Source organism: Xiphophorus couchianus, chromosome 9 (assembly GCF_001444195.1).
Source record: "Xiphophorus couchianus chromosome 9, X_couchianus-1.0, whole genome shotgun sequence".
NCBI classification, from domain to species: domain Eukaryota; kingdom Metazoa; phylum Chordata; class Actinopteri; order Cyprinodontiformes; family Poeciliidae; genus Xiphophorus; species Xiphophorus couchianus.
Window position 1 is genome coordinate 17458103 of NC_040236.1, and position 23374 is coordinate 17481476.

Genomic DNA, 23374 nt, shown 5'->3' on the forward strand with positions numbered 1-23374 from the left:
AAAGCACATTTTTGGCTTCTTTTGAGACAAGTGACTTCAGATTCGTGGTGCAGAAATAATCTTTCTTTTAATCTGTTTTAGTCCAATTTCTACCATACAATCTCTCTCTCACTTTACTGTTGGCAGTAGGGATCTAGACCTACAAGATCTCGCCATAACAAAACACCACAGTATTTCTCATTGAGGTGACTGCTATCTTCCAGACACAAGCCAAGTGAGGTCAGCGTCACCTGATGAGGTTGTAATAGAAGATGCCTCTACTACTCGTAGAGCATTCGTTTGGCAACATTTTGGATTTCCAGAGGGAACAATGCATAACAGAGTGACAGGACATACCATCAATAGAAACTGGGAAATACTGTACTGCTGACCATGGTTTAAGCACTTCTCTAAGGACTGAAGAGATTCAATTTGGTTTATTTGCTTAGCGCCAAATCACAGCAAATATCATCCCAAGGTACTAGGCACAAGCTGGTGCAATTTGTTTTTTGGAATCAAAATTTTCATTAAAAAATAAAAATCTATTTTTTCTCAATCCAATCCAATCAGCTCCCATTACACACAGTCTAGTTTGATCCCTGCTGTTTTATTCCTCCGTTTATCAGAGTCAGTCAACCATATAATACCAATTAGTAAAAAGTTAATTATCCAGGAAAATCATGCAGATTTCCTCATGTCAATTGTTCTGCAGCAATCCTTTATCCAGAGAAAGCATGTGGTGGTGGCAAGGCAAAGAAACAAAAGGCAGAAATCTCCAACAAAATTTTGCTGACTTTGAATGAGAGGACAGAAAATTCAGAGAAAGAAGACATAGTTTCACTTATCTAGGATGAAATTTTAATCAAAAGGAAATTGGCGTAAATTGAGTTAAAGCCCCTAAAAATCTGCTTTTGTCTCAGAAAGAAACAAAGTTAAACTTATAAGCCCTAAAAAACAATCTGATAGTGAAAACATAGTCAATGGCAGCATGAGGTATTGCAGTTGTTTCACCCAGGAAAGAGAACAGAATCTACAGAATTACGTGGCAAAGTGCATCTTAGCAGTCTGAGGGAGAAAGAAAGGTTTGTCAGTTCAGTTTAAAAAAGTCAAATTGAGATGCAAGTACCAAATTTGCAATTTTATTGAGCTGTATGACGCATCGGTGTGGAAAATCTTGTGGTGCCGGGAGGCAAAGGAGACATAATTTGATTGATGTCCTACATTAATTAATCAGCAAGCTAGTAGGTGATTTTTAAAATTTCATGAGGTCCCATTATTTGCTCAACGACCAGCTCACCACCCAATCCCAGTCGACGATGTAGATGCAGCTTAGCCAATGCGGCATGGAAACTTGTTTAATGTTACAGAGGGTTATGATGACTTGTGGTGTTGCTTGTGAATCCCAGTATAATTAAATTCTGTTTCCATTTGGGTAAAATCTCATCGTGGTGAGGTGTTAAACCCTCTGTCTGACAAGAGGGGCGGCCTAAAAGGCATGAAGAAGACAAACATTTGACAACTCCCCTTTGTAGATGTAGATGACAGACTTGATTTGGGTTTTCTATTCAGTTAATTTGGGGGGAGGTGATAAGGGCATGAAAAGAAATCAATGTGAGCCGCAGCAGCAGAGAGAAAAATGAAATGAGATTCATAAGAGGCAACAAAAGCTGCGATCCGTTCCCATGTGTTGATAAACTACCATTCCCTCTGAATAAAGCACACTCTGGCCAGCTTCGCTTCATTCATTTATTGACAGATTGTAAAACAAGCCTAAAATAACACTTTTTTTTTTTTTTAAACAATTTGGTCCCTTAAGGTTAAATAGGTTCGACTCAACAGTAGCTAAGCTGCTATGAAAGCTCATCACATTTCTTCCCCAAAAGAAATGAAGTTCACAAACAAGCAAATAATACAGATTTACTTTTTTTTAAAGAAATTGCACAGAATCTAATGGGTGACACCGTTTGAGTGTGACTCTTTAAAAGTGAATTCCGTAACATACAAAACGTCTCTGCCTTTAACTAATAATTATAAATTATGGACTTGATTATTTTCTTCTACCTTAAGTCTGAGAAAGGATAAAGATTCTGTTTTTTAATGTGAACTCTCATGCAGTCCTACATGTGGCTATGGCACCAATGCATTTGACAGGCTACTGATTGTATACAAACACCGTTTACTTCACTTTTACAGTATCAGTCTAAATCTAATGAAGAACATTGATTTAGCCTAGCTCTTGCAATATTGTGCTGGAGTGCACAGCAAACTGTATTACATATATATTTTATTTTACATCTGCACTGTTTCACTTAATAAATATGGCCATTTTCTCTGTGGTTTCTAAACTGTTGTCACGGATGTTTCAGGCTCTCGGTGCGTAGGGAAAGCAGTTGTCCTCCCGTTTCACAAGAAACCTTTTATCCTGCTGGTATATCGTATTACCCTCTTGCTGATGACATCAGATATTTGGGCCATAATGGTTCAATATGCATGTGGCGTGAATGAAAGGAAAGAGCAGCAATCATAAGGCTCTCCAGTCTCTCTCATTTGCATTCACCTCCTTTCATCTGAGTCAGGGAAGGAATTCAGCTCTTGCCCACTTTGCAATAAAAGAAGACTCTTTTCATGCAGAAGAAGAAGATATAATCTGGGCAGACAGGAGAGAGGTATTATCATCACCATCATCATCATCCACCCAAATAAATAGAGAAAGAGTCCTTTGCATTTACTGCAGGGCAACAGCCTCAGAGGATGAGATGACAGAGTTGGGGGATGCAAAGAGGACTTCCCTCCTCCTCTTATTATTAATATTTATCCCCGTCGTCTGCAGTGATCCCCTTGCTCCACATTACAAAGGCAGGGATTTCTACAGCCCATCTGAGGAAAACTTATTGAGCATAACCAGTTTATGATCAAGCTGACAAAGGTGCTGAAGATTAATAACGTACTGTAGTGCGTCCTCGCTTTACTCCTGATAAATAATCAAATGTTCTTATTTTACTCGAATGGCAGCTCCTGTTTCCTGGAATCGCACACAAGGAGTAAATCGATTTGATTTTTGTTCAGTTCAAGTTTTTTTTTTGTTTTTTTTAGCAGAAGACAAAGGAAACCCAATAAGGACAGCTGCATATACAGATCAAGTTTAAAATGACGACATGCTTTATAATGTATTGGTTCCCGTTTTTTCCAGATAAAATACACATTAACCATAGAGCCACCAACTCCACAACGTCCCTAAATCTTTTGCTCCAGTTGCTTTTGGTGTGAGCTACTGGAATCTGACTTGCTTGTTCAGCAAATCCCACCGGTGACAGACTGGACAGAAATCTAGAGAATTTGGAGGCCAAATTAAGTGTAAAACTTCTTGTTGTTAAATTCTTTGAAAAATTAGTTGTACATGGTCTACCTTGGTAGGTTTGGTGGTTTGGCTCATACAGTCTGGCCTTCACTCCAATGTGCATAAATGAGCTACTTCCCTGTTGCCAATTCACCTCCTTGGACCATGTTTGACAGATACTGATGCTTACTGAACAAAAGCTGAAGTTTTGGAAATCCTATGACCCCTTTCTCAAGACACACCAGTTTCCCCCTGATCAAACTCTTTACAACCCGTCAATTGTTAGGACAAACTCTTCACTTACAGGCTGCTTTCCATACAGTAACATATGTCATGATGAAGATATAATCAGAAGCCTTCCTTGCAAAAAAGCTCCATTGTAAGCCCACATTGACCAAGCTTTCTCTCTCTGGGATTCCACTAGTCATTCAATGGCCCATGCATGTCTGAGCTTTCAAAACTCACATTAGAATTATGGAACGACTAAAGGTTTGAGATTTCATCAACCATTATACATAAAAAAAAAAAATCACATTCGTGATGTGTTTTCTATTTCCCACAGCACCTGTTCCTGAAAACATTACACTTAGCTGAAATCCAGTGATTATTTTTTTATATCTTTAGCCACACTTCAGACAGCTTGTCCTGTGTGCATATGGCTAAAAATCAGAGCCATCAAACTTCATAAAAGTGGACTCAGTGTTTTTTTCAGCACAGCTATAATTACTTCTTCATATTCTGGAGAAGCAAAGTAGTTTATTCTTTCAGAAGTCATCTAACACTGGGCTCTGCCTACCTCGCTTGGTGAGCCAAGCGAGAACCCACGATTGGCTAACTTCGCAAAACACAACGAGATGGTGAAAAAGTGTCTTAATCCCACACTTTGAAGTTTTTCCTTTCACACCACCTGCCAGAGGTCACACCGTTATGATCAGTGTATGCTGAAAGGCAGAGCATGTTTTGAGAGCTTAGTGTGGTTTTGAAAGATTTCTCACAATAAATACCCATCATGTTCAGTAGCTTTTATGTAACTGCCTAAAAGATAGCTGTAAACCTGTGAACAAAAAGGTCTATTTTTCCTGCCAAGACAGAGACATGTTGTGTCAGTGCTGTGCCAAGTGCTAAGAGCTTATTGAGTTCTAACAGATACACCAATTGTTCTTTAAGCTATCCAGGTGTTCTAAAACGTAGAAGTACCCATTAAGTAAAACACAAAAGCAAACAAAAAATCAGCAACAAAGTTGAGGAATGGACTCAGCAAAGAGAAATATAAATAGGTTCCCTTCAAAAGATACATTTTACAAGAAATGTGCCTTGTCTCAGAGAAGGTTGTAAGCTTGTTGATTTAAACAACCAATTTGAACCTTTTCTTGCAAGGTTTAAAGTGACATAGAATCTACCAGCATGGAGATTAATTTGTCTGATATGGTCTTGACAAATTAATTCAAATTTTAATCCTTCATTTAGTTCAGCTAATTATGACTGGCAGCTAACTGTTGTACTCAGTTCAAGAGCTTTTCACTTGTCTAATAGCACCTGGTTTCACAGTGGATCAGTGAGCAGAGGCTGAACGTGCGTTCAGCTTCAGGTATTCTAACTGGAAAGACATAATTGGCAACACAAACTGAATCCAGACATAGAAAAGGCCAAAAAGGATGCAGTTATCAGTAAAGCAGGTATGATGTTTTGACATGTTTCTCTGCTTATCTATTGTTTTCCATAATCAATCATGTTCATTTGGAAACTACAAAATGTGAACATGAAATACATTCAAAATGCTTACATTGAGTACATTTCTTTTAGATCTCTTGGTCTGTAGGCTTAATTTGTGGACTGGTTCAACATGTAATTTGTATGTTTTATTCATGGCTCTAGATTTCACCACTCAAGCCATGCACAAAAGAACACAAACTAAAACCAATACAAATTGTGTATGAGGAAAAGTGAGGCTGACGATGTCGATGACTGGAGCCCTGCTACACTGGGCTGTGGTCGGGGGAGGCATGTGCGACTGTTACGGTAACACACTCGGTGGGTGTGTCCTTGGTCCGGCGAAGGGCCGTGTACAGCCTCTCGTCCAGGTTAGAAGACAGCTTGTCCGTGAGCTCTGCTGTGATAGTTTGAGGGCCGTAACCCAAGGAGTTAGGTGGGTGAGGAGGTGAACGCTCGTCCGGGGGTTCAGGAGGGTGCCCGCATTGTTTGCTATCCTCCTGAGTGTGAAGTTGCTCAACCAGCCCTCCATCTTTTTCAAATAATGAGGGATGAACAGGTGGAAGAGAGGAAGATGTGTGTTCCTCTGAATCTGTGACCGTAAGTTTCTTGTTCCTCAATTCTGACCCAGTAGACATTGGCTCAACCTTTGGGGTGTCAGGAGTGCTGCCAGTTCCGTCGCTGGTCTCCTCGTCAGGTGCGCTGACGATGCGGGGCAGTGTACTGTGGTAGCTTGTGTCCAAGGGGTAGTTTACACTTTCTCCCCTCCGCAGTGGGATACGGTGTCTTTCAAAGGAGGACTGGAAGTGTCTTACTCCGGGGTCACTCCACTGTTTGTGGCGCTGCCACTGCTTACGAAGGTGAACGCGAGAGCGGTGTTTTCTTGGCGACTCCTGCAGGTCAAACTGAGGATCGTGGCGGAGGAACTCATGGAAGAGCTCATCTGTTTTCTCGTCTATGCTGTAGTCACGCCGATGAAGGGTTATTGGTTGAGCTGGAGGTTGCACAGCCTCTCGAGGGTTGAGCATCTGACCATATGTCAGCCAGCTTGAAGCACTAGCAGATATTTCCATGGGAACTCCTCCACTGGCACCCAGCAACAACTCATCTTCAGGTTCCTCTTCGAAGAGATGAGACTCGAAACTCTCACCGATAGTGCCTGTTCGCCCTGCATTGGTGAAATGATGCCTTTTCTCGTGGGCAGTTCTGTCTTTAGGGCTGTCAGTGATGCTGCTGCTGCTAAACAGCCTCAGGTCCTCTGGACCTCGTGACGGAGCCTCTATTGACGCATACCCGCTGTCCATCTGTAACAGTTTACGAGTCCCAGATTCTCCATCACTACCCCCACGCTCTGATTCTGTGCTACCATGTTTTCTCTTTATTGACTCTTGCCTACCCAACTTCTCATCTGCATATGCAAAGAAGTCCTTGTCTTCCTCTCCACCCTCTGCCTCATCACCTAGGTCCTGGGACAGGTAACTGGGAAGCCCTCCTCTTTCAGCATCTGTGCATACACTCAGTGAACAAACACTGTCAGCATCGCTGCAAACCGAGTTCCTGTCGTTGTTGCTGCTCTGGTCAGAGGCAGCGTACTGTTCTAGTGATGCACGTAGTGTCCAGATGTCTCGGTAAAGTGACTGTGAATCCTGGGGTTGGAAGGAGTCTGAGGAGTAGCCGCCTTCCATCCTCACCACAGAGGGGGTCTCTTCTTGGGGATCAGGGGACAAGCCAATCACCCCTGGTCCGCCATGGCTGCAGCTGGGCTCCACCATCACCTCTACCTCTACCCTGCAGTGTGCACACAGGGGTTGGGAGACAAAATAAAACACAATAATAAAATAAAATGGGAGAAATAAGGACACAAGTGCCATTGTCAGAGCATTGACCTGAGAAACATTACTGTGTTCACAGAGCACAGAATGATTTTTATGACTTGCAATGGCTGCTGCTGAATGTCCTCTGAGAGCCAAATCTTGAAGCCACAGGAACTAATATTCTGCTGTCGGGTTTGGAAAAAAGGAAGAAAAAAAATCTTCCAAGAAGAATAAATCCACTTGAGTAACTGAGCAAGAGGCTCATAAAACAATTTTGCTCATTGCCGCTTCCGAGAAGTTAATTACATATTACCCAATATCGTCAAGCACTCACAGGAAACATTAATGTTTATATGTTTATTTAATGTTCAGCACTAGCAAAATCAAAAATTATATACTGAGCAGTTTTTACTTTATGAAACTAAAAAGTTAGAAAACAATTTAATGTTTGAGGACCTTGTGAAATTACCCAGTCATGTCAGCAATGGAATGGGTTTTTATGCCAGAAATAAACTCTGTGTCCCAATTCTCCACACCACTCCCGGGGGAGGGAGGAAGGGAAGAGCACTCCGGGAATCCCCAACATCCTGCTTAAAACATGAAATTGAGTTTAAAAGACCTCTTGTTTACTGGAACTTTGTCACACAAGTGGCTAGATTATGGCGAAATCGCATCTTCACACTAAGTTGGTATGGTGTTGGGAACTGATTACATCTCACAGAAAAACTATTCCTCTAAAAAAGATCAGGAACACTCTGTCATTTTTATCCAATTTTTAAAATGAAGAATTTAGCTGTGGATTCATAGCAGTTATTTCTGTAGGGTTAGATGAAATGTGCATCCTGCTAAAACTAGATTGTAAGAAGGAGGAATTTATAGATGGATGGATGGATGGATGGATGGATGGATGGATGGAAAGACATTTTGCGGAAAATGACTGAATGCTTCCGAATGGATAGTTTATGGATAGACAGATGGATCGTTTAATGTATAGATGAATAAACACAATGATTGCTGAACCTATATGTCTGTCGCAATAAGCAATGAATCAATTTATTGCATGAAAAATTTAAATGAGCTTTCTAATTTCCATTCTGATGATTGATATACTGAAGGGCAGTTTTGATTTTAGAGACGTTGTTATCCATTTAATATGTGTTTTGGTTGTGTGGGATTTTTATTTCTGTTTTATTTGTTTTTGGTTGCTGTGTTTCATTTTGGATATTTAGAATAACTTATAATTCAACGTTAAGTGGGTTTTTTTTAAACAAAATTAAAGTTTATTGGTCTTTGAGAGAGGGAACTTGCATTATTATGCCATTATCATTATTAAAATGGTCTCGAAACAATATTATCATTTATTGCAATAATTACTGGGCATGAGAAATTTCTTATTATTCTTTTTAAGAATTTACTAGACGGATTAGTGAGGGAGTATTGAGACTCAGAGTTGAAGTTTTCTGTACAGTGTTACCATAGCTTTCTTGTTGCAGTAAAACATGGTTGCAAGGCAGCAAAGCAGTGGACGGGATGAATGGCAAGGGAATTAAAGATACCTGCCGAGGGAGGGGGGTGGTGTGGATGGGGGTGACAGGAGGCGTGTGGTGGGCTGGCTCTGATAGTAGGGGACATCCTGGGTGCGGGCAATGTACTGGATGAGGTCTATGTGGTGAGCGTCATTGTCGTCCTGGTCCATGCTCTCGCTGGCGGCTCGCTGGCGTTGGAACTGCCTCCGCTTGGGGGAGCCTGGTACACACCAAACACAAAGAAAGAGCAATGAGTTCGACAAGCCTTGAGGCAGCAGGAGCCAAGTTACACTTAATTCAGCTGAAATCTCTGTCCGACTGTTTGGGATTTTGTGATCTCTTTGGAGCAAGGATAGAAGAGCCTTGGGAGGAATCGGTGGTAGTGTGTGTATGGTAGATGAGGTGAGCGGCAGGGAGGATTAAGTCAAGGGCTCAAAATGATTTGGAACAACCAAACTTTACGTCATTGAGCCATCTGTCTTGTATGCTTGTGTGTTTACATCCAGCTCAGGCAAAAGGCGGCTCACAGTTGGCTGCTGGAGCTCCCTGCTAAACCGTTATCTGTTTACCATGAGAGAATGTTGGCAAAGACACAAAATAAGAGAAATCTACAGGGAAAAAAACAACAAGAAAACAATGAATGATGGAACAGAACGGAAAGAGTATCAGAAATGACCTCTTGTGTCCAGACTGGATGCTCTCTGGCTGCTGTCCAACTTCCACTTTTTTATTTTGAAGTAGGGGCTGGCCCCCTCCAGACTAGCATGGCGCCGAAGTTTGGTGAGAAACTGCAAGACGGGCCTCGGACTTCCCGCAATGCCACCGGTGGGGCCCACACCACTGTTCCCCATCATCGGCGCTGTCTCTCCTACGCTGACATTGCTGCCCCTGTCCCGGGGCCTCGCTCGCATCATCTCAATCTAAGCAGAGACACAGAGATGTGGTCATGCGCAAAAATCTCCCCACAGCAGTAGTCTGAGTGGAAATATCTCTGACAGTCCGTCTCTAACGTGGCGTTTCCGCGTTTACCCTTCAACCATCATTCTTTCACTCCGTGTGAGCTCTAATCTAATGTCTGCAGAGATGTCTTTAGGTGCAAAGTCTGGCCGAAAATGCACCACTTGACAAGTGATCCATGTTTGCATCATCATGAACTTGGTAATATACTTTATTCTAGTTTCATTCTATTGTCTTTGGACAGTAGTTATATCCTTACTTAGTACTTTCTGGTAAATTGCAGGTTTACTCCTAGGTATAATGTTAGGTAAAGTCACTTACAGAGCCGGAGGTCGACTTCGTTGAGCTTCCGAGGGCTGCAGAGATCTCACAGAAGCTGGTGTCAACCACAGAATTGAGAGCATCCCCGGGGAGGGCACAGCTGGGATTCACACTTAAATTGATCAGCGGTGTTTGTGGCAGGGGGCAAAGCATTGGCTAAAAAGGGAGGAACAAACCAAAAAAAGGACGCGTTTTAGGCTTCATCTGTTGACAATGTGGCTTTTTGGAAAAAAAAAATCTAATAAAATCATACAGAAGAATTGTAGTCTCTGACCTGGAATATGGAAAGAGCTGATTTAGCCACAGGACGAGTCGTTGATGTGATGGTGTTTTCAGCCGAGTCACACTCGTGAATCGTGACAATTTTGAGTGCCGGCGGGGGGATGTTGAGGTTTGTGAGCCGTGCGTTCTTCAGGTGGTGGAAGTCGCCTTCGGTCAGAGTGTACCTGAGGTGCACAGGTGAAAGCGTGTTTGAGGCAGAGGATGTGCAGTGCCTTCCAAAGGTACCACTACCTCAAATTAAAAAGAAAGATCTGAAAAGTGTGGCATGAATTTGAATTAGACCCCCTTTACTCTGGTAAACCCAAAATAAATGCAGTGCAACCAAACAGACTTTAGGAATCAACAACTAGCAAAAGAGTTCACTTAGACATATTTTAATCTCAGTTAGACTGGATGTGTTCTGTGAAGATCGCAGAGGTTTGCTGGAGAACATTAATAGACAAACAGCAATTATGAGAGCCTTCCAGAGTTTTGTTCAGTCCATCATTTGAAAAGGGAAAGAGTGTGACATAATTACAAACCTAAGAAATAGATTAGTAAGCCTGACAGAGAGGGCTAATCAATTAATTTTGCAATTCTGACTTTATTGGAAGAGTAACAAGAGAGAGAGAGAAAAAACTGCGTTAAAATAAAGTCATAAGAAGTCCCATTTGCAGATTGCCACAAGCCATGTCTTTGACATAAATGTGCTATTGATTATTCTGTTTTGAAAAACTGACACTGCACATAGCCCTGAATGCATCGTGCATGGTAGCAGCAGTGGGATTAAGGACATAAAAACTGGTTGCAGTTGATAGGAAGATGGAAGGAGGTTAATGAGACGCACATCTGTAAAAAAAAAAACAAAACCTGCATAACACTTGAGAAGTGACAGGATTTTCAGCTTCCAGCAGGAAAAAGACCCTGAGCATACAGTCAGAGCTGCAACGATATAACAAAGTCCAGACTTAAATCAAATTAAGAAAATTACTGAAACTCTCTGGAGAAGCCGCAGAGATCCAGATGGATCTCTGGTGGAGGGATCTGTCAACTCAACAACTATTAGTCCTGCATTTTTCTTCAGCAGAAATGTGGAAAGTCATTGAAGCTAAGTAAAAGGCAATCCTGGAAGAAACCTTGTTTACAAAAGATTTTACCTTCTAGCAGGGCAATGGTCCAAAACACAGTCCAGCCAATGTGAATGACTTTAGGCTATTTTTGCAAAGAGGAGTGGATTCAGTTTTATTAATTGAAAAAATTCTAAAAAAGATCCAGATAAACAAAAAAAAATTACAATAAAAATCAGTAAAGTTCGTGGTTGCAATGTAACCACAAACTTTAGTGAACATTAATACATTTTTAACATGTATTTCTACATGTTAAAAAAATTCAACATGTAGAAATACTTTTGCAACCCAATGGAAGTGGCACACATTTGTATTATAAAGTTCACATTGGTGTGTCTTATTGTTGCATAAGAAACCAAATCAAGGGAAGATCTCTGACTTCAGAGACATCACCGCCTCACGAAACTCAAGGTTAGGCCCCATAGAATAATGTGCAGGGCTTCAGGAGAAAAATAGGGCAGCAAAGAACAAACAAACAAAAAAAAAACTCTTTGTGTCCCCCAGCATATATAATGGATTCTGCGGTCATTCTCAATGCTACACCAGCGTAGAAGTTGGACATACTGAATTGTTTACATTCTTTGATCTGAGAAAACAGCAGTCAATTAGTGCAAGTGTCGAGTGCTGAACGAAAAGTAAAAATCCCTTTTCAAATGTATGTGTGTGTGTGCGCGCACGCTGGCTATCTGACCTGCGGCCCTTCTCCTGGGGTTTCTTGCCATGATCAAAGAGAGCAGCTTCATTGAAGGAGACACGGCGGCCTGTGGGGCCGGTGGACAGGAAGCGCTCTGTCTCTTGGTTGTGAGAGCTGGCCATAGACAGGCAGTCTGACTCATCCACTCTGATAGTGATTTCTGCCCAAACGTAAAGAGACAGAGGGAAGTCAGAGAGACTCAGATGTTCAGGCTGATAGATGAAGAAGAGTTTTAATAAAAGATGAAAAGGAGAAGAATGAGTAACTACAGTATATAGTAATGCACTCAAAGTGACTGGTGGGCAGCTGGTCAGGAGGTCCATCAACATTCAACATGCCCCCAAAAGATTGAAACCCAGTTATGCTGATTTAAACGTAAGTTAATGAAGTTTCTCAATGCCTTTATAATGAAGTGGTGCCAAATCATTTCCTATATGTTCCCTAGCTGTTGTGTAATTTCACAATGTATTTTTACATCAAATCACTAAAATGATTTGACTTAAAAATCATTTTAGTGCTAAAATGATCGGTTTCTTTGCTGTCTATACTTTTAATAGCTTCTTTTTCAAAAGTTAAAGCTCCTATAATATTTCACAAGGTTTGAGCATACTGTACAGATTGTCCTTAATTGGTGGCTTCGGTGTTGCTGACCCGTATAGTTTCTTTTATAGAATTTAAATCTTAGTATGGCTGGTCATGGAAAAGGGTTGATTTTTGGAAACAAGTATAATTTATTTATATAACAAATAAAAATCGCAAGCACTTCACGGAAAAGACTGTCAATATTAAAGCAACCTCAAATTACATTTCTAATAAACAAGGAGAACAGAATAGAAATATGAAAAAAATTACAGATTTTATACATGGATATATACTTTGGAAAAGTATTATGTTAAAAACTTTGTTTTAGCACAGGCTGCCAAATTTTTGTTTCATTTGTTCTGATATCTTGAAGGGGTCTGGAGGCTATATTATGTCAAATCTACTCAACTTTAGCTTTTTATCATGCCATAATGCTCTTTCGAAACATACCTGGAGTGTTTGTTTGATTCGTTCATGCATGTTTGAGAAATTCTCTTGGCAGCCATTTGGGGGTGCCTATGTGTGTGTGTGTATGTCTTAGAAAGAGTTTGTGTGTGGCCTTTGAACTCTTTTTCTGGTGTTTAAATGGTTTTATAATTCAAGGGTCAAAAATGACCCATAAGACAATCTTTGTACCATAGTGGTGTGCAGCCCACATGGAAATATAAGCAAAAACAAAGTGTCCCTTTTTCTAATGATGGGACCCATTTAGGAAAAGTAATAAAACTTCAAGTTGGAAAAAGATAGTTTATGGTATTTTTTTTCTACAGCTAAACATGGTAGTGGGTCACTTTTGACCCACAAGACGACACAAGGGTTAAAAAAACAGCTTCCATCAGAGTCAATTCCTCCTTTTAAGTGTCTGCTCATTTATCCCTTCTTCCTTTCTGCATCCCCATCTTACCATGGGTGGGCTGAGACTCCTCCATATAAGTGGCAGTTTTCTCGGGGTCATCGTTGGCCCTGGGATTGAAACACAAGAGCAGATTATTGCTGTGACAGAATTATCCACAAAGTTTCTGACAATAAAGACACCCAGTCATTCTAACCATTTAGATTCATGTATGTGCATAAATCTAAATGGATAAATGGTCTAAATCTATATAGCTCTGACTGTTTGTTTAGTGTTGTTTATCTCCTGGGGGAAGATGCTGTACCCCAGGTTGAAGTCTTCATCCATAGTTAATCACTGCAGGTGATCCTTTGTGGAGGTGTATGTGCTAAAATCAATTCATGCAAAACTATGAGGAAGTTCTTGGAGTAGAAAAACCTTTGCACTGTGTGCCTAGCTGTGTGGTTATGCTAAGTGAAAGCCTAACTTTTACCAAAAATAACATAACTTTCAGAGCTTACTCATGCCTTATTAGATTCTAGACGCACTTTTTAGGTTGCAGGTAAAACTCGTATTAAATTCTGTACTATCAATACGACAGAACGTCTACACCTACTCACCAGTTGCTCTGCGTTCTTTCTCAACAAGTTTATTACACATTTGGGATATTTTCTTAAAACCCTCTCTGTTTTATCATCCTTATTAGCTGCTGATCCTCTATAGTGCCTCCTAAATCCCATGCAGAGGATTTGCTTGATGAGATGAGAGGAAAAAAAAAAAAGAAAAAGAAACCAAAAGCTCTCCCTAGTCATTTTCCTCCATTTTATTTCACTGAGCAGGGCTGAAAGCTGCATGCATGTGCTAGTGTGGGTGTGAAGTGACTGGAGGGACATCTCCCTCCACCCAGATCTGTGCTTTTCCTTGTCTTTCATTTCCTCTGTGGCTCCTGCTTTGCCGTACAAGTGTGATTTGGTGACTCCGATAGGCATGTGTGCATGTGTGTATGTGTGGAGTCTTTGCACAGTGCTGGGTTGAGACGCAACATTAATCACCGCCGATGGCTGCTATGAAATCTCATTACCCTCATCATTTGTACCAGTCGGCCCGATTCTCGTTTTCACGCCTCGGCCTGTGTGCTCGCTGTTTATCTGCACCTAGAGCTCTCGTGTGCTCGTGTGTACGATGCTGTGCAAGTGCTGCCGTTAGACGGAGCCACAGAATCCGAGGGGTGAGGATGGCGGGAAGGGGTGGGGAGTTCTGGGGGAGGAGGGACCGGCGGGAGAGGGAGGGGTCAGCCATTTCTGCAGTGGATAAACACAGATGATTCACAGATAAATAGCCGTGAATACTGAAAGTGCCTCCAACAAGGTGTTTTCATAACAGCACCACAGGAGGTCCTGACATTCAAGCAGCAGCCATGTAGAATGAGCGAGCACGCTGCGCTGTCACGCTTTAACATGCTTACACGTCTCTGTAGGCTGGCAATCCTGCAAGCAATAACAATCCAGCAATGAAAGCATATCGGTAAAGGCTTTTTTATTATTATTATTTGCACTGCAGGGACTGTCAAAAGTTTGCACACCCCTGACCTGATATTGAAAATTTACATCTTTTTTTTTTCTTTACATTTAGTGTGACGTCTGTAATATTTAGCTAAATCACTATTTTATTAGAAGAAAAAGTTTACAAAAATAAGGTTACTGTAACAACCTGGTAGCATAAGTAGCCACATTTTAAGCAAACATGTTGATTGAGTTTCACTACTGAGACACTGTCCCACATCATTGCCAGCTGAACTTTGCCAATATTTTCCAAATCCATGTGACTGTTAGGACATCTCCTGTTCACAGTCTTCCATGAGTGAGCTGAGAGACCTTCCGCCAGATTTAGTTTTGGAAATTTTGGCTACAATTTTCTAATTTTGTGAAGTTGCGAACAAGCTGTGACTTAGTGTGGTGCTGGACAAAGAAATTCCTCTCCATACTTGTGTATTAAACAGTCAAGCTTGGGGTCAAAACTAACTAGAATTAAGAAGTGAAGATAATTTCATAACTGGACAAAAAATCCAATTCGAACTGAGCAACAACAACAACAACAACAACAACAACAGAAATAATTCAGACCATTAGTCTACAGAGGGTATGATGTTCTTTAGATGATGCACAGTGTTATTTTTTCAATGTCAAACATACCTTGTAGAAAAGTGGACAAAAACAAAAACTTGGATTAAACAGACAATTACACATTCTTCAAAATAAAGTTAGATATTTTAGCTATTATTTTAGAGGAAAGGTCCAATCCTAACTCTTAATTCACAAAAACAAATAACAAATACAGGTGATTGTAACCACACATAGAGCACAACCTGTACTTGCCAGTTTTCAGTCTTGGTCTTGCCTTCTCCTGACTGATACCTTTGTACATTAGATCCCTTTTATTTTTTGCAACCTCTCTGAAAACGATGATGTAGTCAAAGGATGCAAATGAGTTTCTCAGAAGACTAAATGCTTCAGTTCAAAACAAAGGTCCAAAAACGTTTTTGTCTAAGAATTCCTGTTTTATTTTCCTCTCCAAACTGTTTTGTTTTTCAGTTGAATTTATTTGAATTGTACAGGATTTATGTCACATTAAAAAAAAAAAAGAAAAGGGCGTGCCGTGGTGGGGTAGGGGTTAGCGCAACCCATATTTGGAGGCCTTGAGTCCTCGACGCGGCCGTCGCGATATTTGCCGCATGTCTTCTCCCCTCTCCTTCCCCGTTTCCTGTCAGCCTACTGTCATATAAGGGACACTAGAGCCCACAAAAGACCCCCTGGAGGGGTAAAAAAAAAAAAGTTTTGAAATGATCTCATGCTTTTTGCATGAATTTGGGCGTTTGTAGACTTCTAGAATCTGCTGTATGTCTCACTTTCACTTATTGCTTGTTTCACGCGAGTCTTGTTACATCCATTTTGCAATTACGATCAGCTCCATAATGGGTCTATACTGTACATATTAGGTCTAACGCCAGACTCTCCTTAAATGTTGCATCTGAGTTTAGTAACAACAGACTGTAAAGAACCTCCCAAATCTTCTGGATTTGTAGCCTAACTTGTGGTTTTGCCTCAAACTGCATGAATTTTAGGGAGTTTTTTATGTGCGGCAGAGCATTATAGTAGGTTTGAGGGGGATTGGTGGGTAGATAACCGAGACATTTGGCAATAACATAAAATATAACGAAAATCAATACAACGGCCCTTTCCTACAGCCTCAACATCAGCGGCAGACTTCAATCAGCCTCGCTGAAACATGGTCAACAAAAAGTGAGCACTGAGGGGCTTTATGAGGTTACCATTTATTACTGTGCTCTTGTTATTAGATTATACAGCTGCTGCTTTTATTATGTTCTCTGCTTTTATCAGTTAAGTCTGTCGGTCTCATGTCGTTTCAAGGTTTATATAACTTCAGACGAGGGGGGCGTAAGCAAACGGTTGAGCGACAAATAAAATACATGGTGGACCTACTGTAGGTCTACCACATTGTTTCGATGCCGCACCTGTCACAGAAGCGCCCTCCTCGGCAGCAGCGGCGGCAAACGACGAGGAAGACAGAGATGCTGACCAGCGTTCCTACCAGAAAGACAGAGAGGATCACCAGGAGGAGCACATAGCCATCCGGCTGCTCCTCGGGCTCAACTGGGATCTCCTGAGGTAAAAACACAAAAAGGTACAGAGATGTTAAAACGACATCTTTGCCTTTCATAGGCTAGACAATGCTGCTTGTGTCTGTCTGAAACAAATCAACTTTAGAGGGAAAAAGTCCATGTTTTCAGTAATGTCACACATTAACAAGCACAGCAGCTTGTGAATCCTTGCTGTTGCCAGTTAAAATTGCGTTGATTCATATTTTTCAGCACCACAGGTCTTTGTAGCAAACTGTCGCTTTGGGCCTGTACATTGCTTTTTGAGGTTTTTAAACAGATTGCACTTAGTGTTTGGACTGATAAACTGTTAGGGGTTTGAGGAGCTCTTCTGCTGTGAGGCAGCATGATACCAAAAAAAAAGTATAAAAAACTTTAAATGACACAACATAATTTATTTGGCTTAAACCAGAAAAGCAGCAGATGTTCCTACAGTTGCTTAAATAATATCAGGACATATTGGTTATAACAGACATAATCATGTTACATACAACAGTGTTTTTTTTTGTTTTGTTTTTGGGTGGGTTGTTATCTTCATATTTTTTAATCAATGTTATTTTGTGCAGACCATCAGGGAACAAAATCTACAGCTCATCCTGCTTCAAGCACTGACCTTGTGCCATTCAGATTGATGAAAAGAAAATTAGTATCACATTAAAATGGTTACAAAGGACAAGTTTCATCATCTGGAGAACATTGCCAGAGAGCAGCTCCACTACAAAAAACGCGAGATCTTTCTAAAATGCAGAAGAGGAGCACAAAGAGAGCTCACCTCAAGCTGGCATTTAAAAGCTCTGCTCAGCCTGCTTGTGTATTTTGGTATTATAGGAAGGTGTTTTATAGTTTACTGAAGGTATTAATATGTTGTAGGTCTGACCTGTTACTTTTAGAAGCCCTCTAGACTTCTGATGCCTTCAGAGAAAGTTCCTCTCTTACTGCTTATTATTAAATCTTCAACTCACAGTGAGGCATCATCCATTAAATACAGACATTTGGAACAACGTTCCCAAAGACCTGAGTAGAGCTTTAGAGTTTTATGTTTTTAAAAGCAATTTAAAGACTTTTTATCCTTGCTTTTGGTTACAGTTTTGTAGTTATTTTTAGTGTATTGTAGTAATTGATTACATTTTAGCTTACTGTACGATTATTCGGCTCTATTGCATTTTTAATTTGAATTCACTGCCTTTGCCTCATGAAAAAAATGTAATATTTAGTTCTGCATTGTTTAGAATGCTTTTGTTTGTATATAGATCATCTTTCCACTTCACTTCTGTGTTTTTAGTTGCTCTGTTTTATATGCAACGTTTTGCAATGTCCAATAAGTCCAGTAAGACAGCCACCTGCCTTCTGTAAGCAGTGCATATTTTTAGATTCAAAAGATAACTTTCTGGACGTTCTCTGGGATAACTGAACTTGTCTTCTTAATTTTACTCGCCAAAACTAAACCATAATTTAATACTTTAGCTAGCGAGACCACATAGCTTTGCTATTTTCTGCAAAGTAAGCTAGAAGGTGACAAACAAATGCTAACCTTCGAACGGCACAAAATTGTTTACTTTGCAACATGAGAAGCCTTAACAATAGAGCCGATTTATGGCTGCTTCCCCCATAACAGTAGCACCATGCAGTTTAAAAGATTGATTTTAAGCCCACCGGTTGGTTGGCTTGCATAAACTAAATCTATATATACAACTGTCTGAATGATCAATAAACTCCAGGATCTATTAACCTGTCTAAGATTCACATTAGCAATGGGAGAAGAAGGAGTACAGCTGAGGGCGTAACCCACAGCACAGGTGGATGCCACAATTAGCAGTTTTTTTGTTTCACACACATTTAAAGAAGAAGGACAAAACAATTCCCGTTTAAACCCGAAATCATCGTGGTCTTTTAATTATTTTTCTCCGGTGTTCTCTATGCTACATTACACTACTCAATGTCTGGACAAGTGCAGTAAAATACTTCAGTACAGATGTCCAAATGTGCCCATAAAAAGCAGAGACATTGTAAAACTGATACATTTTTTCAAGTACCGGTACTTGCATTCACACTGAATTCTGAAGTCTAAAGGACAAACAAGATCTAAAGTAAGAACATTAAGAGCGTAGATGAAGCAATGATGCGCTAAAGAATCTACCAAAACAGTTAGCAACTAAGATTGTTTCTCGCATTATATGTAACATTTCCTCTTTGTCAGTAAGTTGTTCAACACAGCCTTGAGGTTTAATGTCCCCAGAATCATGACAAGGTAAGAGAAATGTGAAAAAAAAAAATTATTACTTGTGATATTCTGCAGAAAGCCACAGCATAAAGTAGGTCGTTACTTCAGCAATTATGAGAAAGACTTCCCAACATGATTATAGCTCACAGCTAATAAAAAACTGAATTTCAGTTTCTCTGAAAATTTACGTAACAATTACTTTTTTTTTTCTTTTAACAGAAATGCATGAACTCAGTATCTGCACTCAATATTTGGTTGGGAGCTCGTTTGCATAAATTACAAAAGTGGTACCTTTGGCAGTATGGGCAGACATTAAGTTCTGCTATGAAATGAAATCAGCTTCTGTAAAAGCTGATTTCTAGAGCTTCTAGTAAGGAGAGGGAAGCATGAAGTGCAATAAACGTTGCTGGTAATTGGCTAAAGTTGAGAAAACCTCAGTGAACCAACACCAGCAGGTGACATGACTTTCTAAGTTTGACTGTGGAAACGTCACACTAGACCTAAAGAAACTTTGCTTTGATTCTGTGGATCGCCTGTGAGGCATTGGGAATGCTCCCACTGTAAAATGACAAATTTTCTTTCATCTGAAAATTGCACTTTGGACCGCCGAGCAACAGTTCAGACGTTTTTCTTTTTAGCCGAGGTGAGATGCTTATGACATTGACTCTGGTTCAGGAAATGCAACAGCTGTAGCTCAGGCCCTGAATACTGTATGTCTGCATGTGGTGGCCCTTGAAGTGCTGACTGCACCTTAAATCTATTTCTTGTCAATCTCAACCAAGCACATAAATAAGCTTTTGCTCATTGTCCTAGTTTCTTTTGGACCATACTTTTTCCTCCCTTTTAGCTTCCCAATAAAATTCTTGTCTTTTGTCTCCCTTGTCATTTGTTTATGTTATAACATGACCATTAAATAACATTTTTGTATGGAAGACGCCCGTCTATTTATTTTATGTAATATTGAAAACGGACTTTAGTTGGGGTTTTTTTTATTACCTATGTCAGGATTCTTTAAAAATTAACAGAAATAATTGTCAAGATGCACACGTGGGTGTGCAAATAAACTACCTAAGAGTTTCAATTGATTTAGAAAACAAAAATCTCACTTTTTAAATGATGTTTTCAATATTGAGGTCCACCTGCATAAACATGGCAGACTTTTGGATATCAGACTGACAATCTTTGAGCTCTGTAAGAGACAACACAACAAGTGTTAATGTCTGACGTCACGCCATAATTTCTCTGCAAAGGGAAATTAAAGCTGAGATTAGATCAGAGATTTAATTATATCAGACCCAGGTCAGGATGTTCTCTATTAGCCAGTCAATCGACCAGAAGAGAATATGAGGGGAAAGTATGGCTCTGGTGCTGATCTGCACGCAACACACACACACACACACACACACACACACACACACACACACACACACATGCATTTAACAGGAAGTTTGAGAACAAAGTCAGTGGTGGAAAGCAGACTTACTGTGGAGTTTTCTGGTAGGATGTTCCAGACGGCAGACTCATTGCTCATGGTCCTAGCCAGCTAAAGAGTCCCCCTGAGAGACAACGCAAGCACACAAATGCACAAAGGAAGCGCCTGTCATTGGAGCTGTTTATCAAATCACAAAGTCAGTCACCAAATGTGCTGTTTTGTCCAGGGGAATAAACCCAGGCATGTCAGCCAAAAAGCAAGCTGACAGAATGGTGTTTATTAGCTCCCTAGAATCTAACTGGGTGCTATAATTTGTTGATTTTAAGGACAGCTGAAAGCAAAATCTATCCTGGAAACTAGAGGGACGCTGCAAAAAAAATTTTTTTTTTAAAAAAGGGCTAAATATTTGGGGTTTTGGAAGTGCCCAGGCACTGAAATGGCTTTTGTAAATTGAACCATTAACTCTTCGGCTGTACACCACCACACATAGTTTTGGATCAGCCTGACAACTGAATCTATTCCCCATATATCCTCTCGCACAATAGAGAGAAACACCAGCTCTTTCAGCACTGCTGCCTTGTATTTGCTCTTCCAGATCACACCCTTTAATACTGCTACTGCTGCATCAAACACCCACACATATACACACGTACGGATGATGCTACTCACCCAGCGAGGAAGAAGCAACATGCCAGCAGCATTCAGCTCTTCTTGTTTGCCAGTCAATCACTGCAGCACTCAACTTCAGCAACACAATCTTTAATCTGTTACCTAGCTCCCATCTGACTTCCATACACTTGTAAGCCATCTAAGAAAGAATGGTTTGCTTTGCAGTATATTGCTGCACCACATCCTGTTTCTGCCAGCCCAGTGATCTTACCCTGATGGAGGGCAGCGCGCAGCGGCAGCAGCAGCAGCAGCAGCAGCAGCTCTGGATTTGTGTGTGCGTATGTGTGTGTGTGTTAGGCTGTATAGCTCAGGACTCTCCTCGGCTCCCTTGCTGCATCCTCAGCCGACTGAGCCAGAGCAGAGCAGCAGTGCTTCCCCCTCAGGACCGCCCCGCTGGCCTCGGAGCAACGGGACGAAAGCGCTGCATGTCTGGCAACAGGCAAACAAATAAGAGAATTATTATGTTATTACACTGTTGACATGATTCAGTTACCCATATTCAACAAATACTGTAAGACTATTTTGAAGATTTCTTTTATTTCTCCCGATGACTTGGTGGAGGGTTGGAACTTGATCAGCTCTGGCTATGATTGGCTAATTAAATACTAAAAATGAGTTGTTGTTTTTTTTTATTATTATTATTTCTATACAGTGAATGAATCATAATAGTTTGCAATTTTTAATCTATCATTGCACCTACCAACAGCAAGTATTTTTGATACTTTTCTTAGTTTAATAACAAACACAAAGATTAGGGACATAGACTTTGACGTGAAAATTAGAACAACTGTATTTTTATTTATTTATTTTATTTTTTTAGCTAGCTTCATCGAAGAACCTGCAGCTAATTTTCCTTGAAGTTTTATAGTCCTGGTTGAAACAGAAATTGCGACTGGTTGAAGCCTAAATCTTCCGGCCAATGAAAAAGCGGCGTCTCGGACAAGAAACTGATGATTGGTGCATCACCATGTGAAGGAACGAAAACTACTTTAAGTACAGCATGATAACAATAACAATAACTTTCATCGCCTGGTCTAAATGGTTACATGAAAATGATAGATATTCAGTGTCTGGTGGAGCCGTAATGAACGCGAGCTGTGGCATGAGTTTGTAAAAGAACTGTCAGGTTTCGCTGTGTTGTAAGCCCTGAAAATAGCTCTGCTGATTAGTTGCCAAAGCAGATGGTGAGACGCGGGTGACCCAGCAGTGCCGTATCCTTTCACACTTAAAATCTCAATTCCTACCAGCTGCATTACCGGTGTCACACAGAGCGTTTAGATTTTGCTCCATCTTTTAGCGCCAATTATCTTAACGCCTCCAACAAAGTAAGAAAAATAGCAGCAAGATTTCAAGAAAAAAAAAAATTCTTTGTGATTGTGTGTTTGTTTTTTTTCTGATTTATAATTTCTGAAAGAATGCAGACTGATCCCGTATGTTTTTGTTTGGAAAATTATTGGAAAACAAAAAAAAAATGCACAAATGGATGCAGCGAGGCATCTTGATATTTCACAGGCGCCTTTGATTTTGATCTGTCCGGCGTTTGGCAAAGCTTCAGCGAAGGCAGCAGCACGGCTCACGATCTGAACTGGCTGCACACACACACACACACACACACACACACACACACACACACACACACACACACACCTAAACACGCACACACACGCACACACACACACAAAGCGGCTACGGGCAGCACTCACCTACTCGACCAGCCCGGTCCAAACAGGAGGTAGAGGGGTCGAAGGCAGCAACACAAAACACTCCTCTGAGCACTTCAATGTGTTCTTTCTCAAGCTTAAAAGTATTTATGAATGAAACGCCACCGTTTGGGACACGCCCACCGCCCCGTCAGAGGCGCACCACGTGACGTAGGGAGTGAGGTAAAGGGAGTGAGGGATGAAGGGTCTCTCAAATCATCCCGAAGCGCATCACAGCTGGAGCACAGCCAGAGGAAAGCCTGGGAGGCTGAACTATATGTAGAACAATATATTTTACACACCTTCGTCATAGCGAAGGAATTGTTGCTATTTTTTTTTTATAGCTCCTTTCATTTGATTTACAGATATAAACAAAGCCTTTAGATTATTTGGAAAAATAAGATAAAATTATGACTCCCCCCCCCTCATTTTAGTAAATCAAAACATGCTCCAGTATCTGCCAACTCAACTGTGTTTCTCAATTATAAAAAAATAACCTTGTGGGTCCATGGTTTGTGTTGCCAACAAAGGAATTT

At 40.7% G+C, this 23374-nt stretch overlaps 1 protein-coding gene across 2 annotated transcripts; it reads right to left on the reverse strand.

The window, feature by feature from the left end:
• Nucleotides 1–1711: 1711 nt before the first annotated feature.
• Nucleotides 1712–22964, reverse strand: cbarpb (CACN subunit beta associated regulatory protein b). 2 transcript variants are annotated; one of them, XM_028027969.1, is made up of 11 exons: nt 22842–22964; nt 21350–21567; nt 20521–20593; nt 16673–16821; nt 13213–13271; nt 11724–11886; nt 9919–10090; nt 9645–9800; nt 9043–9286; nt 8397–8586; nt 1712–6814 (listed from the first exon to the last, which is right to left on the reverse strand). In XM_028027969.1, exons 3-11 carry the CDS (start codon nt 20566–20568, stop codon nt 5293–5295), a joined length of 2703 nt encoding a protein of 900 aa, XP_027883770.1. In that variant the 5' UTR covers nt 20569–20593; nt 21350–21567; nt 22842–22964; the 3' UTR covers nt 1712–5292. The 2 variants fall into 2 exon arrangements, with proteins under 2 accessions (XP_027883770.1, XP_027883769.1); XM_028027968.1 differs by having other exon boundaries at nt 21139–21567.
• Nucleotides 22965–23374: the final 410 nt, after the last annotated feature.